Source organism: Leucopleurus acutus (genome assembly GCF_964270905.1).
Source record: "Leucopleurus acutus genome assembly, chromosome: 1".
Taxonomy (NCBI): Eukaryota; Metazoa; Chordata; class Mammalia; order Artiodactyla; family Delphinidae; genus Leucopleurus; species Leucopleurus acutus.
Window position 1 is genome coordinate 83,856,721 of NC_139142.1, and position 18,775 is coordinate 83,875,495.

The window sequence follows — 18,775 nt, forward strand, 5'->3', positions numbered from 1 at the left end:
AGATCAGGTTCAGTGACACTGGCCTTTGAGATCACACAGTTCGTTTTCCTTGCTCTCACTGAACCCTGATGATGGACTACATTTGCTTACATTGCCTTCAGATTGCCTCCAGCTCTTCCTTGACAGAACTGTTCCTAGGTATTTAAGTTAATCAACATGTTTTTTGTTTTTTTAAAAAAGAGAGAATAAAATAAAATCCATAAGCTTTAGTGAACTGGTTCAAACCAGAACACCCCTATCTAGAACACTGGGCTTATCCAGGACTCAGGTACTGGAGCCCAGCAGAGGCCAGAGGCACGCACTGAAGGTCAATCACTTTATTCCTAGGAGACCCCGCAGTTCCTCCTTCGGAGTACTTTTCTCTGGCTCAGAAGTTCTGAATCAGGATAAATGGTTTTCAAGCCCCCAAGAATTTGGAAAAGGTAAGTTAGAAGAGGGAGGTAAGTTAGATATCAGCACAAAAACACTAAGGGGACACAGGTCGTATTCAAAGCAGACTTGAGACGCATACCAGTGCAGCTGCCCGTGTGGTTTAGCATCGGGCACTCGGTAGTCACAGCGCAGGGGCCTGAGCACCAGATGCTCGTGTGACCCAGGTTCTCAGGAAAGGTTAAGATATGTTCAGTAGGGTCTGTTTAAGCTGTGATACTCATAAAATCTCTTAAAAAGAGTCCTAACCAAGATAAATTCTGGTGTTTCAAAGGGTTAAATATCAGCTCTCTGAAAGACTTAAGCTATTCAGAAAGATTCTGCATGATAGAGTCCATGCTGCCCTTTCCAAATCCACGGGGCTGAGGACAAACTGAGACCACTGAAGCCGCGTGGCCCTCACAACCCACTGATTCAACCCCTAACCCCCGACACACCCCACTGCCCTCCTCAGACATTCCCAGGCAAGTGGCTTCAAGGGTGCAAGGCATGAAGCTGCCTGGGATCTTCCAGGACACCTCACCTGGGAAATGTGAAGGGAGCCCCTTCCCTCCTCCCTGGTGGCAGGAACAGCTGCATGTAGGCCTGATTCAGGGTGGGGCTTGGGGTTGTGTGGTGGTAATGGAGGGCATGAGACGTTCTGAGTGGCCCGGGCGATCTCCCAGAGAGTGGCTCTCAGGACCATCAGCCGGGCTGGGGGAGCTTAGAAAACTCCCGTCTCCTGCAACTGTGACCCTCTGTGCCCCTGCTTCCTTTTCCCTTCAGAGGCTGTGCAGCCTAATCCACGGTCCAGGTCAGACCCAGAGAGGTCACCCCAGCCCTTGGTCCAGGCATTCATTCTCGGGCTTTGGGTCCCAGGACCTCAAAATCCCAAAGGGCAGGAGAGGAGAGAGGCATGGGCCCTGCAGGGGTGCCCACTAGAGCCCATTCCCTGGCCTTTGGGAAGAAACTCTTACCTCTCTAAGAGAGAGCCTCTCTCTCAGGAATCCTTGTTTCTCTTAACCAAGGTGCCAGGAACTGTAGACCAGGGACTCTGAGAACTGTGGAAAAGATCTTGAGCTTTGTAACTCCCTATGTCCAGTTCTGCCTTTACCTGGTGTCTTTGTTTTGATGAGCAAGAAAACCCTTAATATAAAAAAAAAAGCAAGATGCTCATTTTTGGCAGCAGTTAGGAGAGGACCAGGAGTACATCCCCCAGCAGCTTGCCATAAACAGGGGAAACTGGAATGAGAGTGGATGGGGGCTGTTTTAAAGAGGAAGGGGAAGCCAGCTGAGTCTCAGGACCTTAAGCAAGGAAGAAGTAGGAGCACAGGAAGAGGGCCTGGTGACAAGGGAGGTGCCCAGCTTCCTCAGGGACCCAGGAAGTGGGCCTCAGGCTTGTCCTCTCTCCTCTTTCCCTTTCCTTCTACCTCCCCCTAGACTCAGCCCTGGGGACTGTCACCAGGGATTGGCATCTCTGCAGTCCAGCCATGACACTATTTGCCCCAGACACTTCCAGGATGACAAAAGGGGTTGTTTCCATGAGGCCTGACATAGCTCAAGCTCCTGCCACCCCAGAGTCCTTAGAAGCCTCCATGCAGGGGCCTCCCCTCCAGGCAGATACCTTTCTTAGCAGCACCATTTGCTACCATAGAGTGAGTACCTGGGCACACACAGTTTTAAGACAGCCAGAGGCCCTGCTTTGTCTAGAACAGAGCCTGCCCTCCCTATGCCCTCCACATCCAAGTGGTTTGAAGGCACCATGAAGATGGCTGATTTGGGCAGCCAGCAGTGGCCATGGCTGCCTCCCAAACTGCACGGCTTCCCACACTCTGGCAGTCTCGGAGAAGCATGGGAGACCTGCCAAACTTCACCATGCCCCTGAAAAGGGCTTAGGAGTTAGTTCAGAAAGCTGACTGGCCCTGAGGAGTCTGGTGGTCACGAGAAGGAGACACATGCAGCAGAGAAAATAGTGAGTCCAGGGATCGTAGACCCTCCAGCAATTAAAGAGGCTACAACTTGGTGGAGGCTACACAGGACAGAGGGGCAGCAGCAGATCAGAGATCTTCTCTCATACCTAACATTGCTAACAGAGGTCTACCCAGGGGAAAAAGGCGATGGAGAAAATCATGAATTGACAGGTTTAAAATGAAAGAAGTGAGAAAACATGTATGGGACCTACTTTTCCTGGAAAGGTTAGTTTTTCATTTTCTTTCATCAGGTGGATTGAGTAACCTAAAAAATCAAGTTGTATATCCTGCACAGAGCTTCCTGGCTGGAGTGGGGGCATACAAGCAGAGATCAGAGTTTATTCTGACTGACATGGCTGGAGGGTGCCCAAAGCGTTGTTATGCCGGGTGTGGTCCAAGGCGAAGCAGCCATCACCTGAGGTGTGTTAGAGATTCAGTTTCAGGTCTCACCCTAGACCGTCTGAAATTCAACCTGCATTTTAAGAAGATCCGAGGTGATTCATATCTATACTAAAGTTTGATAAGCATTACTTAAAGGGATGATTCAGAAGTTTCAAAAAAAATTTAACTTAAACTTAGTTTAACTCCACACAAAATCTTTAGCTAGCAGTAGAAGCAGAGCTGCTCTGTTTAATTTGGGTGGCCCATATCCCTTTTTGTTTATCACTAACAACAGCCCTTAAGGCACATCTGGGGACCTCTAAAACTCTAGGTCCAGGGAATCTCCAGAGACTCCTGAGTGCTTCAACAAAGCCCTAGGCATGGAAACTGTGATAGTAAGCCCAGTGCAGACTCCACATTTCCAGGGCTGCTCATGGGGCAGCCCACAATCTTAAAATCTGCTTACCTAGGGCCCCAGAGCTGGCTCATGTGGCAAGGGAAACCTGTTCGAAAAGATGGCCTCACTGTGATCCAGTGAGATCTGCACTGGAGGACTGGACCTCCAGGCTCCCTGAGGGATGCTCCTTTTAGCAGGCAGGAGCCCTCCCCAGTCTTTTTCTATGTTAAGGGACTGGCTCTTTGGGTTCACAGGTGAGAGCTGTCCATCTCCCACAGTCTGAGAGCCGCAGTCTTCAGAGAGTGGACAGGCTAGCATAAGTCATAACTTGGAGACAGGACTCAAGCTGTTAACGAGTTTGAAGCCTTTGCTTTTAAGATTCAAGCCCCATCTGTGAACCCTCAGGTAAGGGAGGGACAGGTGAGGAGGAACAACATTAAGGCTGCGAGCACCCCTCAAGATGAAATGTTAGCTGTGTTTCTTCAGGGATTGGATTGAAAATGGGTAAAAGGGGGGTATGGCACCATGTCTGGGGACACAGAAGACTGGAGAGCTCTGATCCAAGACTTACATGCTTTTCAAGAGAGGATACTAGCCCATCTGCATCTGGGTGAAGCTACGCGAGGATCTGAGTTGTCAGGTCCCTAGAGAGACGACCACTGCTGACCTTGACAAAGTTCTAGAGTCTTGTCACTGGGTAATGAGAACTGGAAAGGATCCATCCTAGTGGGCTTGTGGACCAGGAGCCACAGTGGTGACGACAATAGGGCATGGCTAATTGGGAAACTGACACTGGCTTGCTCTGTGTGAGGCCTTGGTCAAGTTTACCAGCAAGAAAAGAAAGAGCCAGCATATATGACAGTGCTACTTAAGATCAACAAAATGAAGACAAGGCTCATCACCCTTGTGACGGGGTGAGCAGCAGCTTCTCAGGAGCCAGCCACCCCAATCAAGGGTGTGCAGGGTTAGCCAAGGCTTGGGAGGCCACACAGCCAGCACATTCGGAACAGCACGAGCCCTGCTCAAAGGTGACGCAAGAGCATATGTGAGTGTTTTATTTAACTCAATCAGAGAAACACTGCCAGTGCAGGCTGGGAACTCATTCTTTTCCAGCTGATCAGAGAGCTAAGTTTTCAAAGCCTGGATGTCTTTGGAATCCCTAGTAACATATTTCACTGTTTTCCTTCATGATTCTTACAAGTACAGCTAACTTTGATAACACTGAGTTCGTTTCACAGTTCCTTAGTATTTCTGCTGGCTTAACTGATTGACAGTGGGTACTGGAACTGCAAATGGGGTAGGTTTCTGGGGTTTATATGCACACATTTGTACACACATCACAGTTTTAGAAACTGGGACAATAAAGTTTCTATTAGTTGGGGATTTTATATATTATACACTGCCAGGATAATCTCTCACTTGTGGGTTTTGGGGAAAGAATCCGTCAGTGTTAAGATTACCACTATGTAACTGCCTAATGGTGGACCAGGTCAAGCTGCCTACGCCTAAGTCCTGGAGGCAAGGTCTGGAGTCATAAGGAGCCCACACCCTGAGGGCCCTGGCCCGACAGGCACTTGGTCAAGCCTCCTCTCTGATGGCTGGAGGCAAATTCCTATGCCCAATTAACGCCCACAGGGCACTCCTCGTCACACTGACCACGTGTCCTGACCACAAGAACCATGACGATGTTGGGGCTCTGCTTCCCCTTCATCCTGCCACACTCCCCCAAGAGCCCTACAATGCCCCCAAGGAGAGGCGGCTGCAAAGACCACAGACACCTCAATTTACATAAAATTATCTCACTCCATTTTATTTAAGATTTCTTTTCTCCAGTTAGTAAAAGAAAGATGTGTCTCTCTTTATACATATGTACAAGTTCAGTTATAAAAATAGACAGCACATTCAAAGAGAAAAAAGGCTTGGCATTTTTCTGATTCCCTCTAAATAGCATCTGTACACAGGAGTCTGGATTTGGGCAGGGGAATCTTATGATTTAAATTAAATGATTCCCCTACCACTCCTACTCCCAAAAAAAAGTTTTAAAAATCAATCTATCTAAACTCAATTCCGCGATTTTCAGGTGTGCAAATTAGAGGCTGGCCCGCCCAGAAGCACCTGCTCCACCAGGGACATCAGGCTGGGGGCAAGCAGAAACACCACCCATGCCAACACCATCCCTTTGCCTCTCCTGGAGGGAAGCAAGCTCAGGCTGGTGGGGCCGGGCTGGGAGGGTGGGTGCTGAGCCTGCCCTCTCTCCATCCTCTCCAGCTCACTCCGCCATCCCTTCCTTTCTCAGTGCAATACAGACAGTGCATACAGCCAAGCAGGGGGCTGAAGGGCAAGGGTGGGGAGACTGTGCATTCAGGAAGGGCAAGGGGAGCCTGCAAGAGGGGCAGTGAGGATGTCCTGCTGATTGAGGTGGCTCCTGGTCTGTTTACTGGCTTCTGGGAGTCCCGGAGTGGGAGCTGCTACTGTTGCTGGTGGGACCTGAAGGTTCTCTGATGCGAACCATGCAGGACAGGGGAGGAAATGCTGGGAAAACAACTGCCTCCAGGCATGCTTCCTCTAGCCTTCTGTCATCCTCACAGACCACTACCTTCTTCTGCATTCGCTGCTCTCCTCAACCGTGACACTCTGGCAAATGGGGTTTGGAGACTTGGGGAGTTGCCCACGACTGAGGACGTCACATAAATGATTTCCTCCCTTCCTAGCCCCACAGGAAATCACAGCCCTAAGAGAAGTCTCCACTGTGGAAGGCTCTTCACAGCACTTGCTGAGCCTTTGCAAGGAACATGGCCAGAGCCGAAGAGTGGAATGGGGATGGAGACTGTGTGCCTGAGCATCTAAACAGGGTCTCTGTCAGGCCCTTCCCCAGTATGAGGTTTAAGACTTGCCTATAAATTCCTTTGAGATGCTGTGGGCCTGATCCCTGTCCTTGGGCCTTCTTCCTACAGGCAACCCCAGAGCATTCCTCTTGAGACACAGGTGATCAAAGTGCTCACGCCAACCACCTGCCTGTCTTTCCCTTGCTGCAGCTGGTCATCGCTGCCCTCTGGCTTGGGATGAAAGATGCTGCACTGGGCAAGCCATCCAAAGACCATCTGCAGGCCAGGACTCTAGCCCCCGGTTTGGTTGAAGGAAGCTGGAGGGCCAGGTGGTTACCGTCCTCCAGAGGGGTTGGTGCCTTTGCCCTGTTTCCGGACCAGGGAGTCTGGGGCTAGGCTGCTGGTCAAGTGGAGGCTCTTGGGAGTCCCAGGAACACTATTTCCTTTGCTCAAAGGGGAGCTCAAGGGAGAAGAGGCGCTTGAAGGTCCGAAGTCAGCAAGGCCAGCAGGCCGAACAAGGGACGTCTGCAGAGGACTGCTGGCGGAGATTCCTGTGGGGAGGAAAAGAGAGGCAAGACGAGCATAAGCACCAGTCCTGTCTGAGTGCCTCAGTGCCTGACCTCGGTTGCTGGAGTCTGGTCTGGAGATGAGGTCGTGGGGAAGCCCCTCCCTGCCACTCTTCTTAGCATATTTGCTTGCTCTTCCTGTCAACTGTTTTTTCAGTAAGAGAAAAATGATACCTACCCAGCTCTCTCCACATTACCGCATCAACAGGGAGTAAAGATGTCACCTTGGCACTGAAGGGCAGAGCACACATTATATAACATGGGAAAGCCAAGGCTGCAGGATGAGCCGTAACTTACAGGCACTAATGTATTTTCTTACACATTCGTTCTTCCTTTTCAGGACACCACTTGTGATTAGTTGCTTCCCTCTTTATTTTTTTAAAAAATTATTTATGTATTTATTTTTAAATTTTTGGCTGCATTGGGTCTTTGTTGCTATGTGCCAGCTTTCTCTAGTTGCGGTGAGCGGGGGCTACTCTTCCTTGTGGTGCACGGGCTTCTCGCTGCGGTGGCTTCTCTTGTTGCGGAGCACAGGCTCTAGCCGCGAGGGCTTCAGTAGTTGTGGCACGTGGGCTAGGTAGTTGTGGCTCGCAGGCTCTAGAGCACAGGCTCAGTAGCTGTGGCTCACGGGCTCAGTTGCCCCGCGGCATGTGGGATCTTCCTGGACCAGGGCTCGAACCCACGTCCCCTGCATTGGCAGGCGGATTCTTAACCACTGCGCCACCAAGGAAGTCCCAGCTGCTTCCTTCTTAATTTCAGAAGATGCCCTCTACTCCCCAGTCTGGCCAGAGGACACAAGGCTGCCCATTCTATCCTGTGTCTACATTCATGCATTCTCCTTGTGTTGGAGGCAGCTACCCCTGCTCTCCAAGCCCTGCCACTTTAAGGACCTGGTTCAAATCTCCCATCTCCAGCTATGGCTTCCTGGGCAACAACTCTTTTGAACATTCCTAAGAATGAATTCTCAGCAGACAGACTCAGGTCTCCTCTCATCCACAGTGGAGCTGTGGGTAATGTCCAGATCAGTCCTTTCCCTTGTTTTCCGTTCCCAGTCACCAAGCACTGTCAATTTTTCTTGTGACACTCTACCCCCTGTTGCCTCCGGGAGAAAGCATGATGAGTGTCATGCTTTGCCCCATCCGTGGGTGAAATCCTGCCATGGCAGCCTTGACCACTGCCATGATTGTTATTTTCCAAGGGTGTGATGAGCTGGCAAGAGGTTAAGAAACACTGGGGTAGGCTATCATACTTCATATTTGTTGAATGAACAGATAAATGAAGGCCGCTATCCCTGGAGGAGAAAGGGGAGGTAGCCTAACACTTACTGAGAACTTTCTATCCAAAAATTCCCCTTACTTGCTGCAGCAGCCCTAAATCCTAAGCCCGCGTTTTCAATGGGAGAGAGGTCTGTGCATGGTGAGGGTGCCCTTCTCACCGCTCTCAGATGCCCTACATTCCACCGCTACCCTTATCCTCCACAGCTCATGGTCACAATAGCTAGCTACTTCCCTTCTCAAACTTCCCAGAGCCCCTGGTCACACACCGGGTAAGCTCTCGCCCAGCAGGTCCTTCCAACCCTGACTCACGCAGCTCCTCTTCAGCACAGCCTGACTGACCTGCTCAGTGACCCCCAACGTGCCTTGGTCACTGTTAACTCTCTGTCGCCAGTTTAAATCCTTCACCATCCTTCTCTTTCCTTCTGAATTAGCCTGGCAACTTTGTCATCAAATCCACGGTTCCTCCTTCTTCTGATCTACAACCAGAATTAAGGCCTTCCCTCTTCCTTCATTCAGGACACGCATACTGCCTTGTACTGCTGCTAAACAAATTCTATGCCCAGCTTCCCCTTCTAATTTTCATTATACACTCAGGTGCGGGGTCCATGTGTTATACTCCTATGCACACAGCAGGTATTGTTTTTTTGGTTTTGTTTTGGTTTTGGTTTTTTTTTGGCGCCACGTGGTTTGTGGGATCTTAGTTCCCCGACTAGGGATTGAACCTGGGCCCTCGGCAGTGAGAGCACGGAGTCCTAACCGCTGGACCACCAGGGAATTCCCTACAGCAGGTGTTTAACCCTAAGGTGATGGAGCACAAGGCTGGGTAAAAGTTAACTCGACTACTGAAATGTAATTATTAAAATGTGGGTCCGGGGGAAAACAATCAGTTCTCAAAGCAGGAGAAATTCTGTTTAAAATTCAGCTTTCTCTGTTTTCACAGTTACTTACGCTTTGAAGGCAGTACTGTGTCAAGTCACAAGGGCAAGGAGAGAGTCAGGACCACTCAATGCTGAGGCAGAATCCAACATGGGCTTGGGAAGGAGCTTTGGGCCTGGAGGTGTCCTACTTGCTCTACCTGGCAGAATGCTCAGTAGACCCTTCCGACTGTCCCCGACCAGAATGGAGCCCGTAGTCCCCTGGGGCTTCCGCACCTTTAGACACGTTGTACCCGTATGCAGCATAGGCAGCTGCAGAGGCCGCGGCAGCCCCTGCTTTGGCTCCTGCCATTGCAGCAGCACTGCCTGCGGTGGACTTCCGGCTCCGGCCCTTCCCTGCTCCTTTGGCTGTGCTTCCTGAACCTTTGGGGCGGCCTCGGCTTCGGGCTGAATGACCACGTCCTGCAGCCGGCATTTCCTGAATGGAAATTCCTATGGGAACAAATGGGCCAAGAGGGAAAAAAGTTTATTTCTTCATTTGTTAACAGACTCTTCTCCTGGACAGGGAAGATGGCTTTCAGGGTGTTTGTTTCAGGACTCCCAGGGAGGTCTACGCCTCAATTTAATGGCTGGGACACAGCATCACACAGCGTTAGTAAGAACTGTAAATAGCTACAACAGCCTGACACCTCAAGCTGCTTTTCATTCTCTAAGAGTGGTGCCATTACTCCTGAATTTCTTCTTTCGACTAGATCATTACTAAATGAACTCCAGAGACGTGCACCTGTGATTCACCTGCACACTCCAATGTTTTCCTGCCTTGGAGAATCAACTTTTACTCCCAAGGTTTTTTGTTTTTTTAAATTAATTAATTAATTTATGTTTTGTTTTTGTCTGTGTTGGGTCTTCGTTGCTGCACGCAGGCTTTCTCTAGTTGCAGCGAGCGGGGACTACTCTTCATTGCGGTGCGCGGGCTACTCAGTACGGTGGCTTCTCTCGTTGCGGAGCACAGGCTCTAGGCCACGCAGGCTTCAGTAGTTGCTGCACACCGGCTCAGTAGTTGTGGCTCGCGGGCTCCAGAACGCAGGCTCAGTAGTTGTGCCGCATGGGCTTAGTTGCTCCGTGGCATACAGGATCTTCCTGGACCAGGGCTCGAACCCGTGTCCCTGCACTGGCAGGCGGATTCTTAACTGCTGCACCACCAGGGAAGTCCCTACTTCCAGGTTTTAAACTTAGAAGTCCTCAAGAAATAGCAGCAACACTGGGCCCCACAGAACAAAGTGAGGAAAGGCCTGGAAAAGCTAACTATAATTAAAAACTGGCAAAAATAAGGGTGAAACATGAAAGACAGGAATGGCTAGAAAACAAAGAAGTTTGAAATCTTTATGAAGTTCTTATTTTACATTCCCTAAACCTTCTCATTCTCCCTTTCACTTGAATCGACTAATGAAAGAATGAGGCTACCAATTCTTTTTGCTCTACTCCACTCTTCTTTAAAGAAAGTAGAAAACGGCATTATCCAAGAAGGAATCAGGACCTCACCCAAGCTGTATGGGACAGCAGCATCACTTACCGTTCACAGTGTCTGACACGGAGCCCGTTATGGAAGCAGGAGAGTTGGTGGCTCGAGACTGAGGGGCTGAGGAGGCTGGGTCATCCACAATGACCAGCATGTCACTGCTGCTCTCGTCGGGGGGAATAGAGCCGGTGTGCAGCTCACTGCTGATGGAGATCTAGAGGCAAAAGGGTCATGATCACCCCCCCTCCTAGCACCCGCAGCCCATGGCCCTCGTGCCTACATCAGTATGTGCTTCTCAGGTCTCACCACCATTTGCCTCTCCTGCCTGGCTTCACTCCTGAGAGTTAGACCCCCTGCTTTGGCTCCAAAGAAGGCAGCCTGTCCTCACTTGCTTTTCTTCCCATGGATTCCACATGTAACCCCTTCTACAAGGCAGGAGAACTCCTGGAAAAGCAAAGGCTACCAGGTCAGGACACAGTCCCCACTGCTGTGATGAAGGCATCTAAAAGGAGCCTCACCTCACTGAAAGGGCTGGGCATGGCTGAGTCCACACTAATGAAGGAGTCATCCCCGTCTGCAGAGAGGTTGGAGTTATCAGCCGAAGGAACAAATGGGATCACTAGGTTCACACCCTCCTTTCTCCTTTTCCCATCCAATTCATCTTCCTTTTTCTTCTGGGAACACACAAATCAAGAAATATGGAAAAAGGATGAGGATAGGCACCAAGAGAAAAGTGGGGTTGGAGAAGAAAGTGATGACAGAAATTTGACTCTTTGTAAAGTTCTAGGTTTCATTTTATTCAATTAGCATATTATTAAAGGAAGAAAAAATCCTAAGGAAGGAGGAAAGGGATGGCTTAGTAAGAGTTTATGCATATTCTGGCACAATAATACAGAGTTGAAAGGCCAGTCACACTGAACTGAAGCTGTGCCAAACCTAATCCTCACAGGGCGGGGTGCATGGTCAGCTTCCAGCATGGCCAAGCTGCAGCACTTCTCAGGGGCTGAACTGATGCAGCCCCACAAGAGGGAGGGCCCGTGCTCTTAGTATATTTTCCGCACATCTGTTTTCACTCTGCCTTCTTTTTAAATATGTATAAGGGGAATGAAGGTTCTTATTACACATAAGGAATACTGAAGTGGCTTTTCATTATTTCCTCAATTTACGCTTAAAGACTGAGCGACTAAGCTACACTAAACAGTTCTAGAGGCAAGTTCAGGAGGGCTTTGTCACAGATGAGAGATGTGGAAGAACAGAAGGTGCTTAGAAAATTCTGGGGATCACACCCATCCACTGCACCTAACGGCATTTGTATCTAGACCTATATTAGGGTTAATACGGTATGTCTTTGTGTAGTTTATATTATCACTGGGTATTTATCTGAAACTTCTTATTCAGAGTAGGGATGGCACCTGATGCAAACTCAGTAAATCCTACAATGTCCTGTTGAAGAAAATCACCCTTTCTTCTTTGCTATTGTTTCTGAATAGTAGTAAGCAATGGGTTAGAAATTTGAAAGTGGAGTCATAAAAGAGAACCTGAGAACATGGGTAGAAATAGCAGCCCAGACTAGGAAGAATGTGAGCCTTCATTCCTAAGATTTTTTTTCAACTCTGTAAATATAGTGAGTACCAAGGGCATCCTTCAGGCTAGAAATAGTTCTGCTTAGCAGAAGGTACAATCGAGGGTGTGGATTGAGCTGGTGTGTCTATCAGAAGATGAACATATAATATAGACAGGCTCCTAGGCTGCTGACCATCAGGGCCATACAGCCAAAGGGACACGAGGCCCTATACAAGCTTGCATAAGAGGAAGAAGTGGACCTCCACTTAAAGCACAACCAGCTTTAACATGTGACTAGACAACATGCTTCAGACAAACCAAACAGTCCAGGGAAATGATACATGGACAAATGTCTGACTTGAGGGCCCAGAGCTATGGCAATGTCTGAATTTCAGCACAACCCAAAGGTAAGCCAAACCCACCAGAAGAAATTAGGAGCCACTTTCTGGAAGGTAATAAAATGGTTTCAAACCAACAGCCTTTATTTATTTATTTTTAAATTAATTAACTAATTATTTATTTGTTCAAACCAACAGTCTTTAGGCATGGTAAGTCTGGGAACCTAGTCAGAACTAATGGGCTGACTCCTGAAACAAGAGTAAGTCCTGGAGACCTCATTTCTGATTTATATATCAGTAAAGATCAGGGGTAAGGATTACTGATATACTTTGGTAGAAACAGCAAGACAGGGAGAAATGTAGGGGAACTACATCCCACTTTGCAGCTAGCCTGGTGGGCTCAAGTAGGAAATGTCAGAAGGGAGACAAAAACAACTCAAATCCTTGGCATGAATTGGAGAAAAAGATGAACAGACTGGCCAACGATTTATTTTTCCAGTAGTAGATGACAATGAATGGTGCACTAGCAGAACTATGGCAGAAAGACTGGATCTAATGACCTCTTAGGTCCCTTCTAAGATTCTACGGAATCTAATAATGTAACATCCATCTTACATTTATTAGACTTATGCTTTTTAACAGTCCCAACAAATGGTGTCCATAATTACATGTAACCACAGACACATGTAATTATGTCTGTGTGGGGAGTACAGTTCTACCAAGGCTGCATTTCTCCTGCTTGATTCTCTATCAGGACAGAACTGCTGTATAGCACACGTAGATGGAGCTGGACACCAACCAGTAACCAAGACGACAAGCCTGTACCCTGAAGACTCTTCTGTAAGGACCACTCTGCACCCCCATCAGTCCCTGTCCACCACCCCAAACTTGACATACCTTCTCTGCGTATTTTTCCCGCTTGCGCTTGCGCTCTTTAACTCGGTTGGTTTCCTCCTGCTGCCGTTTCTCTTCTTGTCGGAGTCTCACTGTCAAGAAAATTTTAAAAAGATCTGATGAAGTATCTGTGGCAATCCTAATCCTCATTCTCTGAAATTAAGGTGGCCATATTCTTTTATATTTATGATTGAAGGTATGACTTCTATCCATCTAAGGCAGATAACTGGTGGTTTTCTAACTTGGAGAATGAACAGAGTTCCTTGGATTCTTAACAGTTTTGGGGTTCAAATCACGATTCAGTGACACTGTCATGGGCCTTTCCTTGCCTTTTATTCTTTTTCCTTTTCTTTTCAGTCTTTTAATATCTCTGCATTGCACAGAGTCCTGCAAGGTTTTTAGAAGGTGGTGGCAAATGTGAGCCCCATAAGAAAGGTGCTTCATCACATTTTCTGATGTGATGCTGTCGAAGTCCTCAGAGGTTTACAAGGTAAGTCGGAAACTGAAACCCATTGTTCTCAAAAGCGAGAAGTACTGGGAGAAGCGTTTGTATGTTACATACAGCAGTGTGCTTTTCCAACTTTTCCATAAAAACATTTCTCTGGATAGAACAGAGTAAATTCATTACTGCTGAGGTGTCAAGGGATATAGCCTTCCTGGTACCCATTTATTTGAAGTCATATTACTCTAACAATACACACGAATTTTTCCTTCTACTCCATAATACATCCTTCTTTGGGTTTTAATATAAAATATTAACCAAAAAAATGTTTCTCCCCAGACAGTCTTTGGCTTTGCCTCCCCTTGGCACAGTCAAGGGCGCCTTTCATTTCCAGAAGAGTGGGGCTAAAGAAACATCTCTGTAAGGAGGAGAGAGCGTTAATAAGAGGTCTAGAGTACATACATTTCTTCTCCAATTCTTCATCGTCTAGAAGAAGGCTAACCACCTCTTTGGGTTTCAAGGTATCCGGTTTGAAGTTTCCACCAGAAATCACCATCCGCTGAATCTGAATATCAAAGCAGATCAAAAACCACCACCATCAGGCATCCATTCCCTTATGACAAATATTCAGAAAGAAAGAAACATCTTTCTTAATCTGTTCTCTGGTGAGGCCCCTGGATTTCCTACTTCTTTTTCATTCGTGTGACTGGCTCATCCAGGTCATTTGTCCAAAAGAAAGGAGAACTTCTTTGCTTGCAACTGTTAATTGATAGCTATAAGGTCCAATAATACTGAATCAAGAAGAAAAAGAACCCCAAATAATCATTTCTTTAGAAACCAGCAAATTTGTCACACAACTCAGAGGCCGGTCACACTGAGAGTACTAGGGTGAGAGCAAACGCCATTCCTTCTTCCCCTGAATGTGAAACCATGTCAAATAGGAAAAGGCCATGACTTGGGGTCCTCTTCACATGAACAACAGCTGAATGTAGGTTGTAGACACCATTCTGGTAGAAAAGGAGTAAGGAATGGCCAGGGCAGTAGACTGCTTTTGTATGGGACCTCATTTTATTTTCTATTCACAAGAAATTTTAGTGCTTTCATGACCAATGAAAGCCAAGTCAGTCTTAGTCTTAGTCCAGTCAATGTGGCTGGACTATTTTCTCTACCAGCACAATACTTCCTTTGCCTTCTGCTTACCTCACTCTTCTCCTTGGCTCGCTGCAGAATGCGTTCTTCAATGGTGCCCTTACAGATGAGTCGGTACACGGTAACCTGCTTTGTCTGCCCCAAGCGGTGGGCCCTGTCCATGGCCTGCTGGTCCACAGTGGGGTTCCAATCGCTATCATAAAAAATCACCTGCATAGGCAGGACAAGAATACAGCAAAAATGAGGCACTCTCAGGGCAATACTAGGAATTCTGACAGCAACCCAGCCACTCACCTATTTCAATAGTCTGATGCCAGATTTTTTTCTACGATATAAAGATGAACAGGTATCTATCTACTCATAAAACCAAGCCATTCCCTCATCTGCCCTGGGCAAAAGAGACATACTCTGAGCGTTTTTCAGGGTTTTCATTTAAAAAGAGGGAGTGGCAACAATATTAATAGTTAACACTCAGGGCTTACTATTTGCCAGTCATTGTACTATGTGCTTTATGTGTATTAACTCACTTAAATCCCACTACCACTATGATTTAGGTACTATTTAAAACCCCCTTTTTATAGATGAGGAAACTGAGACACAGAGGAATAAGAGATTTTATCCAAGATCACACCGCCTAAATAAGCAGTGGGCCTGGGATGTGAGGGATGTGAAAGCCTTCTCTTTAACCCTAGGCCTACCTTGTAAGAGGCAGACATGGCTTTCCTGGCATTCTCAGGTTCCCATTAACAGGGTCATTTCCTGTCTCTTGAATTCCAGGCAAGAAATGTTTAAAGGGTTCTCTGGAAGTTACTTCTAGTTTGCTAAACAGCAAACACAAACAACAACAAAATGTACTCCCCCGTCCCCTGCCCCACCAGTGATCCTAAAACCAACAGACTCCTGGGTCCTCAGCCCTGAGGCTACTATCAATACAGTAGACCTCCTAAAAGAAAGCCAGTTCAAAATGACCCCTATCTCTCATGTGTCCTCCTCTACATTCAACCAAGTCACCAAATCCAGCCAGTGCTTCTTCAGAAACAAACCTATCCTTTCTACAGTCCACTGTCCTCCTTGACCAGGCCCTCACCACCTACATCTGGCTCACTAATGTTTCTAGACCAGCAGGCTTCTGAGATCTGTCTCTTTCTTCTTCAGTCTACTTGGGGTACCACTGGAGACCATTCCATCTCTCTGTCGATTATGCTGTTACACACCAAGTCCAAGCTCCCCTCAATAATCAGGTCCTGCTATACTAAGACAACTTCATTTTTATTCTTTCCTAATATAAAAGCACCCCTTCCCTTTTGTCAGATAGGTCTCTTTGGTATCCCTCACTTATATTACGTTTGTTTGTACTACTTCTTGCTTAAGCTGATTTTCTGACTAACAATCAATCCTTCAACTCTTCTCTGTTGATTAAGGTTCAGTTTAAGCTTCACCACTTTCAGGAAGACCTCCCTGATTTCTCTTGCCTGTAACAACGTCTCCTTTTCCTATTCCTCATGAATTCCTATTAGAAGTAACACTGGCTGAAACCTTTTGAGCACTTAAAACAGATGTGCATACATATCTCACTAAATTTTCAAAAAACCTTATATATTTCCTTCATCTTACAAATTAGGAAGAGACTGGCCTGAGTTCACAATCCTAATAGTCTCCTTCTGCAACGTGCACTATTAGCAAAATGTTGCATCACCTATCCTGGTCCAAGTTCCCACTTAACTGCTACCTTCTAAAGGTGACCAATTGTTTTGTGTGTATTACATATTTTAAAAATCTTCCTGTCTAGTCTTATTTGAGGACAGACACCATCCACCAGTACAAAGTAGAATTCTACAAATATTAGTCAATTGATACTAGAATCTCTAAGGTGTGATCAAAACTAGATAGAGCCTTAAAATGTAGGCTGGGGCTTCTCTGGTGGCACAGTGGTTGAGAGTCCGCCTGCTGATGCAGGGTACACGGGTTTGTGCCCCGGTCTGGGAAGATCCCACATGCCGCGGAGCGGCTGGGCCTGTGAGCCATGGCCACTGAGCCTGCGCGTCCGGAGCCTGTGCTCTGCAACGGGAGAGGCCACAACAGTGAGAGGCCCGCGTACCACAACAGTGAGAGGCCCTCTCACAACAGTGAGAGGCTGAAGAGTGATTGATTTCTCTTGACACTGTTCCTCTAGATGCTTTTTCCCTTGCTTAACACCATTCCTAAGTAATTTATTTTCTCATTTAAAAATGGAAGCAATTCTTCTGCCATTTTCTTCAGAATTCACTTGAGGTAAAGATGGATAAAAGGCATCAGTATTTTCAATGCTCTTGCCTCTACTAATAAGGACCCCCACTGGCTCTTTCTTCTGGCGCTCCTTTTGTCTTGCTTTCATATGAGGTATAATCCCTCAGTTTTTATAGTGTAGGTTAGAATCCTTGAGGAAAAAATTACAAACTGCCTGCCAAAGAAAGAAAATAATTATGAAAGCTTATTGTTAATCCACAGTGTCCACAGATCTAGGATTTGGAAGTACACAATGTTTGTCACTTGTAGAGGAGTTTAGCCACAGGATATTCTGAGCTTCAACAGGATATGAAAAATTTTAGAAAATTCAGTTTAAACTTTCAGGGAGAACAAAGGAAGAGAAGACAGAGTTAATGAAAATGAGACCTCTGGACTTCCCTGGTGGCGCAGTGGATTCCGGGAAGATCCCACATGTCATGGAGCAACTAAGTCCGTACGCCACAACTACTGATCCTGCACTCTAGAGCCCACAAGCCACAACTACTGAGCCCACATGCCACAACTACTGAAGCCCGTGCACCTAGAGCCTGTGCTCCACAACAAGAGAAGCCCCCCTTGCCACAACTAGAGAAAGCCTTTGCACAGCAATGAAGACCCAACGCAGCCAAAAATAAAATTAATCTTTAAAAAAAAAAAGAAAAGGAGACCTCCAATTGGACTGGGGGGGAGGGTCATTATTTGCCCAACATACCTAACATGACCTAAATATGTGGAAAATGAGAGTTGATGTCACATCCCAAAGATAGTACCTTAGTAGTCCAAGCCTAAGGCAATGGTTCAGCATGAATTCATAATGGGGAATCCTATATTATGAATCATTTCATAGGTGTTTCCTCCATATTTATATTTTCTTCCTGGAAGTCTCAGTGGCAACCAAACCTGATTCAACTTGGGTTCTTTTGAGATCATAAACAATAAGATTAAAGCCTAAGAGATAGGCTTGCAATTTAAAGTCCCCCCTTCCCCCAATTTAGTGGCTATCTATCATTCAAATGGATTAAAAGAGGTGAGGAACTGGGGAGAAAGAGAGAATAAAATAAGATTCTACTTAACCCTATCCAATAAGCTATTGATGTTTAAAAAAAAAAAGAAAGAAAGATTCTACTTAGAAAAAGACCCAGGGAAAAAGAATATGAAATATGTGTAAGCTAGTGGGTTAAGATAAGAACAGAGAGAACTAAAAACCAAGTTCGATGTATGGTTATTATCTAACTTGACAATAAAATGAACACTGAATCAACCATGACATGAACTCAGGGAGAGGGAGTCAGGGGAGACCATGCCCATTAGAATAGGACAGAGATGACATCTTTGTTTATGGAGCTCAGTGAGACATTCTAGAGAAAATAACAATTAAAGAACTACAACAGCTGACTTAACTAGGAAACATTAAAGCTAGTCAGTCCACAATGTGTGGCCCAACAATGACTAAGGGGAAATAAATTACTTGTCAGCACCTTTATGAAGTTGTAAACACCAAGCTGGGCGGACACTGGGAGGGGAAGCAAGGGAAGAAGGTGGGAGCTGAGATGGGGTGGAGGCGCCTGGCTATACAGGTCAATAACAGGGAGTTTCAGGGGATGAGGGAGTGAAATGGAAAACAGGAAAATTTAGAGGAACAACTGGAAAAAGCTGACCAACACTTGGAGGGTGGAACTCACTCTTTTTTTCCCCAAGAGAACAGGTGGAAGTTCAGTCCCTTGGGAGGGCTGAAAGCTGCCCCATGTTGTCTCACAGGACATAAGACTTCTCACACTGTTACTAAGGGACAAAAGCTCTTCAATCTCTCTCTACACATAAACATTTAAAACAGATCTCACACAAACAAAACCAACAGTGCAGTTTATAACAATTTCTCACTAAACAATGTCAAATGCAAAGAGAT

At 46.7% G+C, this 18,775-nt stretch overlaps 1 protein-coding gene across 2 annotated transcripts in view; it reads right to left on the bottom strand.

Annotated features, from left to right (window-relative positions):
* Positions 1–4,965: 4,965 nt before the first annotated feature.
* INO80 (INO80 complex ATPase subunit) overlaps positions 4,966–18,775 on the bottom strand; it is a 129,681-nt gene continuing 115,871 nt past the window's right edge. For both annotated transcript variants that reach the window (XM_082848589.1, XM_082848588.1), the window contains 7 exons: positions 14,656–14,814; positions 13,918–14,020; positions 13,017–13,105; positions 10,737–10,892; positions 10,273–10,432; positions 8,976–9,191; positions 4,966–6,532 (listed from right to left, as the gene is read on the bottom strand). In XM_082848589.1, the coding sequence (XP_082704715.1) occupies positions 6,315–6,532; positions 8,976–9,191; positions 10,273–10,432; positions 10,737–10,892; positions 13,017–13,105; positions 13,918–14,020; positions 14,656–14,814 (1,101 nt within the window). In that variant the 3' untranslated portion in view covers positions 4,966–6,314. The remainder of the gene's footprint in view (positions 6,533–8,975; positions 9,192–10,272; positions 10,433–10,736; positions 10,893–13,016; positions 13,106–13,917; positions 14,021–14,655; positions 14,815–18,775) is intronic.